This window comes from Schistocerca piceifrons, chromosome 3 (genome assembly GCF_021461385.2).
Source record: "Schistocerca piceifrons isolate TAMUIC-IGC-003096 chromosome 3, iqSchPice1.1, whole genome shotgun sequence".
NCBI lineage: Eukaryota > Metazoa > Arthropoda > Insecta > Orthoptera > Acrididae > Schistocerca > Schistocerca piceifrons.
The window spans coordinates 778,791,057-778,806,337 of NC_060140.1; the positions used below are offsets into that span (position 1 = coordinate 778,791,057).

The 15,281-nt window shown below is 41.5% G+C and overlaps 1 protein-coding gene across 1 annotated transcript in view; it reads left to right on the forward strand.

Annotated features, from left to right (window-relative positions):
* LOC124789058 (mite allergen Eur m 3-like) overlaps positions 1-15,011 on the forward strand; it is a 122,384-nt gene extending 107,373 nt beyond the window's left edge. Inside the window, exon 6 of the mRNA XM_047256349.1 lies at positions 14,868-15,011. Within this exon, the coding sequence (XP_047112305.1) occupies positions 14,868-15,011 (144 nt within the window). The remainder of the gene's footprint in view (positions 1-14,867) is intronic.
* The last annotated feature ends 270 nt before the right edge of the window (positions 15,012-15,281 follow it).

Here is a 15,281-nt window from a genome sequence, read left to right on the forward strand (position 1 = left end):
TTTTTTTTTTTTTTTTTTTTTTTACCTTGTCGTCCCAATAACGAGGTGTCCGATGTCGCTAAGTAATATCGCTGCTGTGCAGTATTTACCATTATCCACGCTTGGGAGTGCCAGGTCTTCCTGACAGATGCCGTTGCAGTCCACTAACTTTAGCGGCCCCTTTGTACTGCCGGCCGGGGTGGCCGAACGGTTCTAGGCGCTACAGTCTGGAACCGCGCGACCGCTGCGGTCGCAGGTTCGAATCCTGCCTCGGACGTGGATGTGTGTGATGTCCTTAGGTTAGTTAGGTTTAAGTAGTTCTAAGTTCTAGAGGACTGATGACCTCAGAAGTTAAGTCCCATAGTGCTCAGAGCCAGTTTTGAAACTTTGTATAGTTTAAATAGTACACCAAATGCACAATATTGCTCTGCCACCAAAAAGCATGAATCAAGTGACACCATAAACAACAGGATCAATCAGTAATGTCCTTGTGAGAGTTGTACAGCAATGCCGCGACATATCTGCGTGTGCCGAACGTAGCGTGGCGTGACAGAATTTCGAGATTTAAGTCGCTCAAAATCTTCAATGTCGACTTGAATGTATTATGGCACTTAGTCTCTTTATATACTCCTGGGTTTCGGCACTAAAATATTGCTACTCACTATTATTTTAAGGTATTTAACGCAGCAACTTCAACTCATACATTTATTCACAGCGTCCATCACAGTTCGTCACAACAATACACGTAGCTGCACAAGGCAGCACAGTCCACAGCTCTGTATGCAACACCTACAGATGGCGTAAGAGTCTCTTATTCCACAAAATTTACGTTGATAACGATCCAGTTTGTGGGTTAGTGGATTCTGGCAACTTCGTAACGACCTTGATTCAGGAGTGGGTTATTAGAAATAGTCGTTGCAAGTGGATAAATAATGAACAGGAATCAATGCAAAAGCAGCAGCTAACAACACCACAATGGAGATCAGAGGAACGGTAACTGCAACTTGTGCGAAATGTATGGGGAGCACCACATTCCCATCTGCATAGCCACCTCATGACGCTCCACCCTTGCATTTCACCAGCTCCCAAGAGCGTATCTTCCATTACCACCTCCAACAATATCCCAAACTTTAGCCAATGAGATCTCAAGTAGCTGCCCACCACATAAAGCACTTCTTACAACACTCTGACACATCGCGTGCAATTGAAATGTTATGGAAATGAACCGGAAATGTAAATTTAATAGCAACTGGACCATAATGTCTACACTAATAAATCTACAATTAATTTATATGTGTTACATGCAACTTCATTTGATACTTTGTCTCTGGACACTGATTATTATTCTTTTTTATACGTAGAGGTATGATTTACATTGACAACAACGTGCGTTTATCGCACTTTCAATAAGATACCGTCGACAAGGTTAACATGTTAAATTAATTTGATATACTAATAACTGTACTGCTTCATTTATAAGTGTAGAGTACTTTCTGGTACGACATACTTAATGTAGAAACTTATAATCATGGCGTATTTAATAATAATATAATCTGCATTGCTACTCGTTATAATGACTACTGTGCAGTGTCATTATCTGATATTATGCCTATCTTGTAAGCAGCCATGTTTGATATTTGTAGTATGTAAACATCTATGGCATAGAGTCTAGTTATACTTGTCATGAAGTTGGTGCTTGTGTACATAAGACTGCATTTCTTGGACTCCCATATAATCCTTAAACTTACGCCATCAATCTTTCTCGTCTCATTTTAAGTTATTAGAGTGTTAGTTATCTTCAGAGTCTTGGTAGTTCCGAACAACCCTTAGCTTTGGCCATATGCAGCTGTTAGCGTCACTCTCGGCTTTTACTTGTAGCTGCCTACCACTTAAGGCTAGACACTCACTCACTCCTGCTAACCTCTCCGTTTTCTGTATGTCCATATCGTGCCTGCCTCGGTAGGCATTTTGGGTCTCAAAGCTTCATCACTTATCATCGCTACACATTCCCAGATGGGTAGATATGGTAGACACAAGTGACTCTGCAGAGGTGTATGTGTTCTGTGGTGCATCTGGAAGAGCCTGTGGTGTTGTTCTACATTACAGACAACTGCTGAAGTCGGATACGTAGCATATATTGTTTCCAGCAAGAACAGGTTGGCACCAATCTAAAAAGTAACATTATCTTCGTTGAAACTGCTTTCCGCAATGCTTGGCTCACGACCCCTTCGTTACTTTTGCCAGGAAAAGGGCAACAAGGCTACTTTGTGGAGTCAACAGTCGCCTTGGAGTGAATACGAAATGATCTAAACATATGGAAAAACTTCCTATGCAATTGACTGACAGACATACCGATGTACACAACACCCAGTCAATCGAGGCACTGTCCTAGATGTCAAAATCCTTCATATCATCACAAATGGGGATTGGAACCAAACCTGCTAGTAACACTTGACATCTGGTGGTGTGGTCCATGGCTTTCAGAAGTCAGGCAGTTACGGCCACTGGACATCCCAGATCCACTTACATTTATGCCAGGAGCCAAAATATCATTCTGCTCACCGTCACCGAAACCCTACTCAATATTGCAAACTTTAGTTCCTGCTTACGAATACTTCTCATAACTGCCTTTGTATTTAGATTTATTGAGAGTACTGGGAACAAGATTATAATTACCGTAGTTTGATGCTCTGGTGTTACACAATGCCTGCACACAGTGGATCAGAAGAGCTCAAGAGGAGCTATTCACTATCGAACTCTCTGATTGAGTAGGGAGGAACAATTACCCAAAGCATCAAAGATAACTCGATATAATCCTTTAATGCTGGACTGCATGATTCGGGTCATGGTAGGCTACAATTTGTTGCAGTTTCCAGCCATACTGGATGGAAGTAATCATTTCATGTAGCTTCTCATAAAATATATGCATGCAAGACTGTAGCATCTTGGCGTACACATCATATTAGGAGACCTACTTGAAGAATTTTGGATTTCCTGAGGGTGACAAGCTGTTCAGGGAGTTACTCACTCTTGTCTGCCCTGCAAGATAATACACAGTCGTCAATATGAAGAAATGGAGGTTCCACTACAACTAGACGGAGTTCAAACAGTACCGTTTGCAGCAACAGAAGCTGATGTTGTTGGACCATTGTAGGACAAAATTGGCCACCAAATCAAAAAGTCGTACATGGTCCCACATGCGGCATAACAAGTGCAATTCACGTTGAACTTATCACTGATCTGTCCACCGATATACTTATGATGGCCATGCAACGCTTTAAAGGACGCAGAAGCCTACCACTCATTGTTTACTCAGACAATGTTACAATATTCCATGCAGCAAACACAAATCTCCCTGAGTTCTTCAAAACTGTCCACCATGTGGAAATTCGTATATTACTACCGTGCCTTCCATGGAATCACCTGGGAGTACACACCACCACAGGCGCCTTGGTTGGGAGGCTGGTGGGCACGCATGATAGGCTCTGTCAGAGTTGCATGAGAGAGGTGCTTGGTCGCTCTCAGCTGGATGCAGAACGTCTAAACACCATTTTGACTGAATCAGAAGCCACAACAAACTCACGGCCCTTCACTCAAGGAGAGAATGATACAGCATTGATGCCAGCTCACTTCCTAAAGGGTGTCAAACTAGTAACCATTCCATGTGTACCAGAACCAACAACCAGGAGGGATCTTGCCAAGCATTTTCGAATAACACAAAATGTCAACGAGGACATTTGGCATAGGTGGGAAAATTAATACCTCCTGTTGCTAAGAGGGTGAAGGGATATCACTCAAGAAGAAAACCAACAGAGGGAGAAATCGTTCTACTTCAGGGAGGATACCAAACCATGGTTCTTGTGGGATAAAACGGTAGTAGAAAATATGTGGTACGACTGAGACAATCAAATAAGATGCATTATTTATTTATTTATTTATTTCTTGTTCCGTAGATCCAGTCAGTGAGTCAATCACAAGGATATGGAACGTGTCAAATTGTACAGGTTTCAATTTAAACTTACAATAAATACAAGGGCATTTCAATGGCAAATTGTACATAGTTTAAGTAAGACATACTATAAATACAGTAACAGATACAATGTCAGTTAGATAACATAACTACCATTTGACAGAAAAAGGAGTTTCAAATAAAGGTTAAAGATAAGAGCACAAAGTTAAATCAGATATTAGGCCTACAAGAGTAAATACATGTACAGCCAATCTGTTGTTACAAAAAGTGTGCTAATGCCCAAATGCACAATAAAATCAATTGAACTACTTCTAGACATAATACGTTTAGTGATGGTATAAATTTTCTTTCAGGTATTCATCCACAGTATAATAAGATTTCTCTGTCAGGTAATCTTTGAGAACTTGTTTAAATTTTGGCAGTTCTGTATGAACACATTTGATGTGTAGTGGTAGAGCATTGAACAGCTTAATGCTGGAGTAGTAAACTCCTTTTTGTACCAGAGTGAGACGTTTCATTTCTAAATGTAGATTGTTTTTGTTTCTGGTGTTATAACCATGGAATTTACTGTTGTCTTGGTAGATGGAATAATTTTTGCACACAAAGGTGAGCAAGGAAAAAATATACTGTGAGGCAGTTGTTAGGATACCTATCTTTCGAAACAAGTGCCTGCAAGAGTGTCTTTGATGGACCCCACACATTATTCTGATTGCTTTTTTTTGGATGGTGAAAACTTTTTTTGCAAGTGGTTGGTTCCCCCAGAATATGATAGCATATGACATCAATGAGTGGAAGTAGCCAAAGTAGGCAACCTTAATAGTGTCAACTTCAGCCACTGAAGAAATTACCCGTAATGCAAATGTTGCCGAGCTAAGTTTTTTACATAGATGAAGAATGTGAACTGACGAATTACATTTACTGTCTATGTAAGCACCCAGGAATTTTGTGTCTTCAACTTTCTGTAGTGGTCGATCTCTACATTTTATGTTAATTTCATCGGGATTACTTTGTGATGTATAGAACCTCATATAATGAGTTTTATCTGCATTGAGCGAGAGACCATTTGAGGAGAACCAATTTAAGATGTCATTAAAAACAGTATTTGTAGTTTTTCAAGATCATGATCAATCAAATCGTCAATTAGAATTGTGGTATCATCGGCAAACAGGGTAAATTTGCTGTTTGTCTCAGAACAAAGAGGAAGATCATTAATAAAGATGAGGAAAAGCAGTGGGCCCAAAACGGAGCCTTGAGGCACACCACACGTTATCATGCCCCATTCAGACGAGGCAGGTTCTCCAGAAGAGCCATTTAGCATTACAGTCTGCTTCCGATCCTGTAGATATGATTGCAGCCACAAGCCAACAGTACCACCTAAACCATAGTATTCTGCCTTTTTCCAAAGAATTTGGTGGTTTACACAATCGAAGGCTTTCGTAAGATCACAAAAAATACCCACTGGAGACATTTTTTTGTTAATGGCTTCCAAAACTTGTTTGCTGAAAGAGAATATTGCCTGTTCAGTACAAAGACCGGCACGAAAACCAAACTGATTTTTGCTTAAGATACTGTGGAAGTTGAGATGGTCTACAATCCTCCTGTGCATGAGTTTTTCTAGAATTTTTGAGAAGGTAGTTAATAGGGATATTGGGCGATAGTTTGTAACAATGCTTTTATCCCCTTTTTTAAAGAGAGGAATCACTACAGCCAACTTAAGTCTGTCCGGGACAATCCCATCTTGTAGGGATGCATTGTATATGTTGCATAAGACGGGACTAACAAATTTATAACAGTGTTTCAGTATTTTACTAGAAATATTGTCCACACCAGCAGACTTTTTATTTTTTAAGGATCTAATTACTCTTATGACTTCGCTTACAGTAACTGGAGGTAAGGATATCTGTGGGATTCTGTTACTAATAGCTTTCTGTAGGAGGGACAATGATTCTTCCATAGAACCATTACAGCCTGTCTTCTCTGCTGCTCTCGAAAAGTGGTTATTAAATATTTCTGCAACCAACTCAGGTTTCTTTATGATACTGTCCCCTGTATTAATCTCTACCTGAGACATGTTCCCTGTTGTCCTGCCAGTTTCCCTCTTTATTACATTCCATATAGTTTTAATTTTATTTTCTGAGCTTTCAATTTCTGATTTTATGCACATACTTTTAGATTTATTTATAACCTTCTTGAGAATGCTACAGTAAAGTTTGTAGTGTTGTCGTTTCTTTGGATCATTACAAGTCCTGAGAGAACTGTATAACATCCTCTTCGTTCTACAAGATGTTATTATCCCTGTAGTGATCCAAGACTTCTTGGCATTGCCTATATGACTATTTCTAACTACTTTTTTGGGAAAGATGGACTCAAATACAGACATGAATTCATTTAAAAATGAATTGTACTGTTTGTTTACATCTGTTTCCCTATAAACTCGGCTCCAGTCTATCTCTTTTAGGCTATCATTGAATTTTTTAAGGCCCTGTTCATTTATTATCCTAAAAGATTTCCAAGAATGCTCGGAACTGTTGCACACACTGATGTAATTGAGCCTAAGCAATTGACCACCATGATCAGAAAGGCCAAGGATTGGATGTACAGTGATCTCATTGCATTTAGACTTAGCTATAAATATATTATCTATCAGACTTTTACTGTTAACAGTAATCCTAGTTGGGAAATCTACTATTGCCATCAGATTATAAGACTCCATTAAATGTACTAAATCAGCTTTACTATTGCTCTCATTTAGGAAATCAACATTAAAGTCACCAGTAATTATCAAGTTCTTGGACTTTGAGTACAGTGTGGATAATAAAGAATCTAAGTGCTTAAGAAATACATTCTAATTCCCTGAGGGAGATCTATACAGTGCTAACACTACAGCTGTGAAGTCATTTACAGTAATCTCAACACCACATACTTCAATTTGTTCCTCTATACAATGGCTCTTTAAATCTAATCCATTGTAAGATATGTTGTTTTCTACATAAATCACCACTCCACCTTTTTCCATTATGGTTCTAGAGTAATGCGCTGCCTGACAGTAACCACTTAGCTGTAACCTTTCAATATCTTTCACATGATGTTCACTAAAACATAATACATCAGTATCTTTTATTCCTTGTGGTTCCTCTAACAAAACAGTAATGTCATTTACTTTATTACCAAGTCCTCCCACATTTTGGTGAAAAATCGTCATTTCTTTGGAATTAGAGACAGATCTAAACTTTTGCCTAAAAAATTATCGGTAGCTACAGACACAGTACGTTCATTACCAACAATTTCCTGAAACATTTGAGTTTGAAACCGAGTCTGACTTGATGGTTGGAGCCATCTAAGTGCGATTGGTTCCAACTTTGGGGTACATTTGTGGACTTCTTCCAATATTTTTGTTTTTAAGAGGGTACCTAATGCTTTTTTTCCTGATCTGTTCTGGTGCATACCGTGTCTTGTAAATAATTCTCGTCCAAAACTGCTTACATCTACAACACAAGTATTTTTAAAATGCTTACACAACTTTGCTAACTTAGAGTTCGTTTGTGAGATAGCCTCATTTACACAGGACTGTGGAATTAAGTCATGTCTCTTTGGAATGTTCACAACAAATACCTTAGACTAATGAAGCGCCGATATTTTCTTCCTGAGCGACTGTATGGCATCATTCCCTTCGTTGCAGGCAACGTTGTTTGAGCCACCTATTAAGATCACACACTCGTTTTTTACTTTTTCAGGATCACACTCCGCTACAACTTCTTGAAGTTTAGCACCTGGCTTCACAATTCCACAAACATCGACAGCATTAAAACTGCTTTTCACTATAACAGCCATGCCTCTAGCATGACTATCAGCGAAAATGTGAAAACGATTTGTTGATGTTTCACTCACAGCAGACTGGATCACACCACTGCCACTTTCATTGCTGTTAACTGAACGTTGTGGCTTTGGAAGATCAAACCTAACCTTTTTCCGATAGTTTATCGGCACACTCTTCTTACGATTGTTTTCACTTTTAGTGAGACTATTACTAGAACAAAGTACATCAAAATTGTTTACATTCTCGAACCTCGAAACATTTGCTGTACACGAATTTTTAGTGCCGATTGTTTGACGCTTGTTGTGTACTACCTTCCATTCTGATGATTTATCAGCGTCATTTTGCACCAATGTAGCCATGTTCTCGCGAAAGTTTTTGTCCTTCTGTCTGTCTTGAAGCAATGGATCCATGTTTCGCTTCGACTTCAGTTCCATATTTTCGGACTTCAGGCTGTCGATTTCTATTCTTAGACTGCTGATTACACATTGTAAACTAGCAATACGCTCATTATACTTTGATAATTCACTTTTACAACTTACACACGAATTTTTAACGGCTTCACTGTAACTTATTTTTGGAGTAAAATCGTGGATATCTACACACGCCGCCATTGCATTATTCCCTAGCAGCCAGATGGCATGAAGATCTGTCGACCAGTGCAGCTTGTCTTCCCACTCGAGAGAGACTAGGCTGAGGAGGATGTTGGGGAGTAAAGGACTCTTGAGCCATCTGTTAGTGTTATATCAAAACTGTAGACTGTAGTGCCTTCTGCAGCATCTGTATACAATTGCGACAAATTGTAATGGGCACTGAGCTGAAGTCGCTATGTTGAATTTCTTAAAATACTAGTTGTAGCAACAGTAACAGCATATATATGGAAGCTGTCTCCACTTAATGGTTGAAATTGATCCAATTGCACTTCTCCTGCAGCCACCACATGGGATGAATCTTTCAAATATCATTGGTCCACTCCCATACCTTGACCCAACCCCCGCCCTCGGCTGCGCCTTCACTGTTGTGTCCCCCCTACCCTCCATCTCTAGACCCATCATCTCCTTTCCCAAGGTGGCTTCCGTCAACTCCCCCTCCCAGATGATGCCCTCTCTCCCTCCATTTATCCCTCCTATCAACTCTGATCTGCACCTCTCCCTCCTTTCCTCTGTCCTTTCCCCAGGCTCCGTCTTCCCCCCCTTCCATCCTGTTTTCTCCCACCTCCCCTCTATCTACCTCCCTTCTCCCCCCTCCCCCGAGTCCTTTTGCATTCCCCTCCTCTGCCCTTCCCCACTCACTCTCACATCTGCCCAGCCTCCCCCCCCTTTTATGCGTCCTCGTCCTCCGTTGGCACCTTCCCCGCTCCCCCCACTTTGTTTTTCCTCTCCTTCACCCTTTTTTTCCCATCATCTGTCTATGTTCCCCCCATCTGCCCTCAGCTGTGGTGTCATATTTGTGCCAATTTTTTAGTGCAGTGTTCAAGTGAGTGTTCAGTGTTTGTGTGTCTTTTCCAAAGTGTTTCCAACAGAAATCATGCTGTCATTGGGTGTGATTATTATATCTCTTGCGAACAGAAACCAGACTGTCGCCGTATTTTTTAATTGTGTCTATTATTTTACATGTCTGCTTCCTGTGTATTTTATTGCCATCGCCAACCCTTTGTTTTATGTTTTAAGTTCCACAATTTTCCGCCACTTTACCATTTCACTCACTGATTTTATCGCCTGCTTTTATTATTTATTACCTTCATTATTTTACAACAAATTCTGTAGGCTGAAGAGCCACGTACTAAGCTGCTGCCAGCCTCCCCCCTTCAGGGGGAATAGAATCTCAATAAAGGAAAATAAAAAATCCCATAACTTGACCTGCAGGACAGCTCCAAACTAGATGACCAGTACCACTATAGGCAAAACATCACAAGTTATCTTGCAGTGTATAAATGCTATTCCCACGTGGATTTGACTTCCGTTGCCCCCCCCCCCTCCTTACCTCGCCAATCGATAGAAGCAACCCCCTTCAATGACCAATCAAATAACTCAAGGTAACAAAAGCGTAGAGTTCTTTACAAAACACCGCTCTCTGTCGCTTCTCCAGCCGCATAACGTCTGGGATATGTCATGCAACTTCCAACTAATTAAATTCTATGTACAACCCCGCAGACCATTTAACTCTATCTACTAAGCAGGCAAACTGCTCTTGAAGACCTAACTGGTGCACCGTAATGAAAATCAATGAGATCCTGCATGGTCCTATGTAGTATGGATTCCTTCCATATCCTCTTATGAAATTAGTACGAGTTTTCCCCCTGCCTAGTGGCATGTTACACCTTTGCGGCTACTACTTGAAACAATTCTTCTCTTCCAGTTCACCCAGAACTATTGAAACTTAACTGCTTGTAGAACAGAACTGAGTGGAAACCCACCTGCTTCCTGTAAAAAAACAAAATCTTGAAGTGGATTCGGCAACTTACTAAAGTAATCAATCCCAGTACTCCCTAATATTTTATCTACCAAAACTTCCATTTCTCTTGGGCCCGATTTAAAACTAGCCAACCCAATGCTAACATAAAGCACCTCTCTTGCAATTCCACCAACTCTGATCTCTTAGCCGGCCGCGGTGGACGACCGGTACTAGGCGCTCAGTCCGGAACCGCACGACTGCTACGGTCTCAGGTTCGAATCCTGCCTCGGGCATGGATGTGTGTGATGTCCTTAGGTTAGTTAGGTTTAAGTAGTTCTAAGTTCTATGGGACTGATGGCCACAGATGTTAAGTCCCATAGTGCTCAGAGCCATTTGAACCATCTGATTTCTTAGATGTAGTGCTGGTCACTAAATTCAAATCCTTAATTCGATTTTTGTAAAATTCCAACTTCACACCAAGCTTCCGAACTGGACCTGCAGATGGAACACTAGTAACCAAAACATCCCAAAAAATATCTATATCTTCCAATGCCTTATATATGATAGGAAGTGAAGATTCTATCTCTTGTTCCTCCTTGAACAACGCTACCAGCGGATTCGATCCAACCTCCTTCAGCTGCTACAACAACTCCAAGACATTTCCCAGGCATGAAGCCTCTCTAATTGTAACATCACACATCAACTCCACCTTGCGGACATATTTAGGGTCAGTCTTCTGAATTTGACTAATTCGATGAACTACACAATAAAAATCGGCTACAACAATAACTGCCGATTTCGATTGTAGCATCAAGGCATAATCCAGTAACCACACTCTACGACGTATCACCTGAAACTCTTCTAGGTCCCATGATCAGTACTGTAGTGGAGGGCTGTGGGTTATCCTTTCCGTGATACTTAAACGACCTTTGGCTACAACACCTGAGTCAAGAACCTTCCGTGATACTTAAACGACCTATGGTTACAACATCTGACTCAGGAACCAGAACCAATAACCAACTAGAGCAATTAAGGCATACACAAATTACCGTTCTCATACTTAGAAATGCGGACTCTGGTCAACTTAGCCGAGCGGTCTGAAGCGCTGCAGTCTTGGACTGTGCGGCTGGTCCCGGCGGAGGTTCGGGTCCTCCCTCGGGCATGGGTGTGTGTGTTTGTCCTTAGGATAATTTAGGTTAAGTACTGTGTAAGCTTAGGGACTGATGACCTTAGCAGTTGTAAAGGATCCGTGATCCCACGAACATAGATGCTAGTATCCGACGCCCAGGTCGATAGCAGACAGGAGTCGATTGTCGAGTGCTGCAGGAGGCAGTGAGACGAGTGTCGAGTGAGAAGTGGTACTGGAGAGACGGGCAAGAATGGTAGTTGAGTGAGTAGTAAACGGTAACTTCACCGGAGTATGACAAATTAGCACGTCCCCCTGATCGTCGTGGAGTTGACTGTCATCGATACCGATTCGCGAGTGATATGAAACCAAAAGTGACAAGTGCCGAATTGCGTATTTCGCGTCAACCGCGTCGGTCAGCAACAACCATGGATTGCAGTGAGGATTGTTGTGAATGTTAACCATCATTGCGTGTGACGAAGTACTTAAAATCAGCAACCAATAAAACATATAACCGTAATTGGACGTGTAAGGCGAATGTAGCAACTGCCTCAGAATTTGTGTGTTAGTAGAAAATATATATCAGTTTGTACATCGCAACCTTGATGGTCTTTAATAATAGACAAACTTTCAATCATTAACTATTCCGTCTCAGAACAGCCGCACTCGGTTGAAATACCCCCGTATCCACAGCAGAAGAACCGATAGCCTTTCATCCATTAAGCACACGGTTATTTAATCATAAATATTGACTGTTTGGCGGCTTCGGTAAATTACACAAAACCCAATAAGGAATTTAAACGGGGGTGTTTCACAGTTAATTCCCATCAGATTTCGCACACATTTGAACATTTTTGAAGTATAAACTTATATGGAGACAACAACAAAAAAGAGCAACTGAGACACTTCAACCACTATAATATATTTTGGGATTAGCTCCACTACAATTCAGAATTCTCTTAAGGCCGCTAAACATGAACTACAAATAACAACCACTGAGAGATTAAAAAGAGAAAAAACTATCACAACAACTCTAACATTGCAACAGAATTCATCTTCAGCTGGATACCTCAGTGATTTCCCTACTTAAAAATTTAAAAACAAATGACCCTGTTAAACCTAATCTGGAAAACCTACTGAAGCAAAAAAAATTGTTCAAACTTAGTGATAAAACGATAAATATGAGCACCAATAGCTAGCGGTCTATTAGAAAAAATTGATGAACTAAGCCCTCTCAATTCTGAATGCACTGTAATATAATCACAAGCAATGTCTCGCTATTTCTATTTATTAACACGCAGTTTAAGGAGATACTTGCAGCAAAAAGCAAACCCCTTCGACAGATACGTTTATACTGGGACGTAATCTGGTCCTCGTGAATATTACTAACACCGGCAGACTTGTTCACAGTGGAATGACAACGACGTATCATCAGCACTCCAGACTTAATAGGTCCCAGGCTAATTGACACCGAAATTAAACCACATTAATATTTAAATAAAAACTACAGCAACGCTAACCACAGTGTAACAGATGCCAATCGAATTCCTCTCAAGCAAAAATACATAGGCACAACAACGTATCACCAAGAGTAATAAATTCTTCGTCCCAGCCCATAGCCCAATAACAACAGCTAACACAGGCACAATATCATTGACCTTGAAAACAACAACAGCCGGAAGCTAATGGAGGTAGTCAACGATCCCTAACTACACAATTCTTCATAGGACGTCAATCAAAAACAAAAGAACGTATAACCACTGACAGCAGCTCTCAAAGACAACAGAGTGTCGATGGACCACCGCACACGCCATCGCGAAAGCTCCATCCGACTCACTGCGACCTGTTCGCCGAGATGCCGCCAACGTTCCCCTGGCTAACGTTAGAGGGCATTGCCTGCTTGCTCAGCACGCGACAGTTTGAAGCAACAGGTCTATTAACGCTATAGATCACCATGACCGAACACTCACATTAATGCTACTTACAAGATAGTGTGCAAGAACTGATGAGTGAGGGCAGGGGAGGGGGGCGTATTAGTACTTTATATGTCGGGGGAAAAACTTCAGGGACATTGTCTATTGTCCAGCGCCAATGATATCTTAAAATTTTTATGGGGGTTGATTCGTTTAGATACGTATTACAGTTTATAATGATGAGATCAGCTGTTCCCATATGACTCCACGAACAGATATCGTTGTGTTAACTGTTTAATCTACAGGGTGTTACAAAAAGGTACGGCCAAACTTTCAGGAAACATTCCTCACACACAAAGAAAGAAAAGATGTTATGCGGACATGTGTCCGGAAACGCTTAATTTCCATGTTAGAGCTCATTTTAGTTTCGACAGTATGTGCTGTACTTCCTCGATTCACCGCCAGTTGGCCCAATTGAAGGAAGGTAATGTTGACTTCGGTGCTTGTGTTGACATGCGACTCATTGCTCTACAGTACTAGTATCAAGCACATCAGTACGTAGCATCAACAGGTTAGTGTTCATCACGAACGTGGTTTTGCAGTCAGTGCAATGTTTACAAATGCGGAGTTGGCAGATGCCCATTTGATGTATGGATTAGTACGGGCCAATAGCCGTGGCGCGGTATGTTTGTATCGAGATAGATTTCCAGAACGAAGGTGTCCCGACAGGAAGACGTTCGAAGCAATTGATCGGCGTCTTAGGGAGCACGGAACATTCCAGCCTATGACTCGCGACTGAGGAAGACCTAGAACGAGGAGGACACCTGCAATGGACGAGGCAATTCTTCGTGCAGTTGACGATAACCCTAATGTCAGCGTCAGAGAAGTTGCTGCTGTACAAGGTAACGTTGACCACGTCACTGTATGGAGAGTGCTACGGGAGAACCAGTTGTTTCCGTACCATGTACAGCGTGTGCAGGCACTATCAGCAGCTGATTGGCCTCCACGGGTACACTTCTGCGAATGGTTCATCCAACAATGTGTCAATCCTCATTTCAGTGCAAATGTTCTCTTTACGGATGAGGCTTCATTCCAACGTGATCAAATTGTAAATTTTCACAATCAACATGTGTGGGCTGACGAGAATCCGCACGCAATTGTGCAATCACGTCATCAACACAGATTTTCTGTGAACGTTTGGGCAGGCATTGTTGGTGATGTCTCGATTGGGCCACATGTTCTTCCACCTACGCTCAATGGAGCACGTTATCATGATTTCATACTGGATACTCTACCTCTGCTGCTGTGTGTTTCCATTCCATGATTAATGTGATTTGAAGAGAAGTAATAAAATAAGCTCTAACATGGAAAGTAAGCGTTTCCGGACACATGTCCGCATAACATATTTTCTTTCTTTGTGTGTGAGGAATGTTTCCTGAAAGTTTGGCCGTACCTTTTTGTAACACCCTGTTTACAGATACACTTGATATGGACCACATGCCGTTAAGTAATGTACCACACCCTGGCTTGGTAACAGCTGAATCGACAAGCAAAGAAGAGAAGTAACGCATTTGGCATTCTGAAGTATAGATGCTCACTAATTTTCCCCACAACGAGTTATGTTTCTTGCCACTTGTTTGCAGGCTCTAGATAAGACTGTTCGGTTTGCAGGGCGATTCGGGCGGCCCGCTGTTCGTGGACGGCGTGCTGGTGGGGCTGACGTCGTTCTCATATGGCTGCGCCCGGCGCAACTTCCCTGCCGTCTTCACACGTGTCGCCTCCTATGTTGACTGGATAATGCAGCACATACAGTGAGAAAAGTGCAGCACTGGGTGACGCAGCAAGTACGCCAAAGCAGTGCTGTGGCCTCTTCACCCAACCTCCCCACTTTCTCACTGAATTTACAAGTCTCTGTTGATGTAATCGTTTACACTGTACTTCCTTTTTCCTGCTACAATAAAACTCAAAATTTCCTGCATAAATAGATGAATTTATTAAAACAACTAAAAAAGTATGCGGAGGACTTTGTAATAAGGCAGCCAGTCTGCATAAACAGAGCCAGCCGAAGTAGCCTTGCGGTTCTAG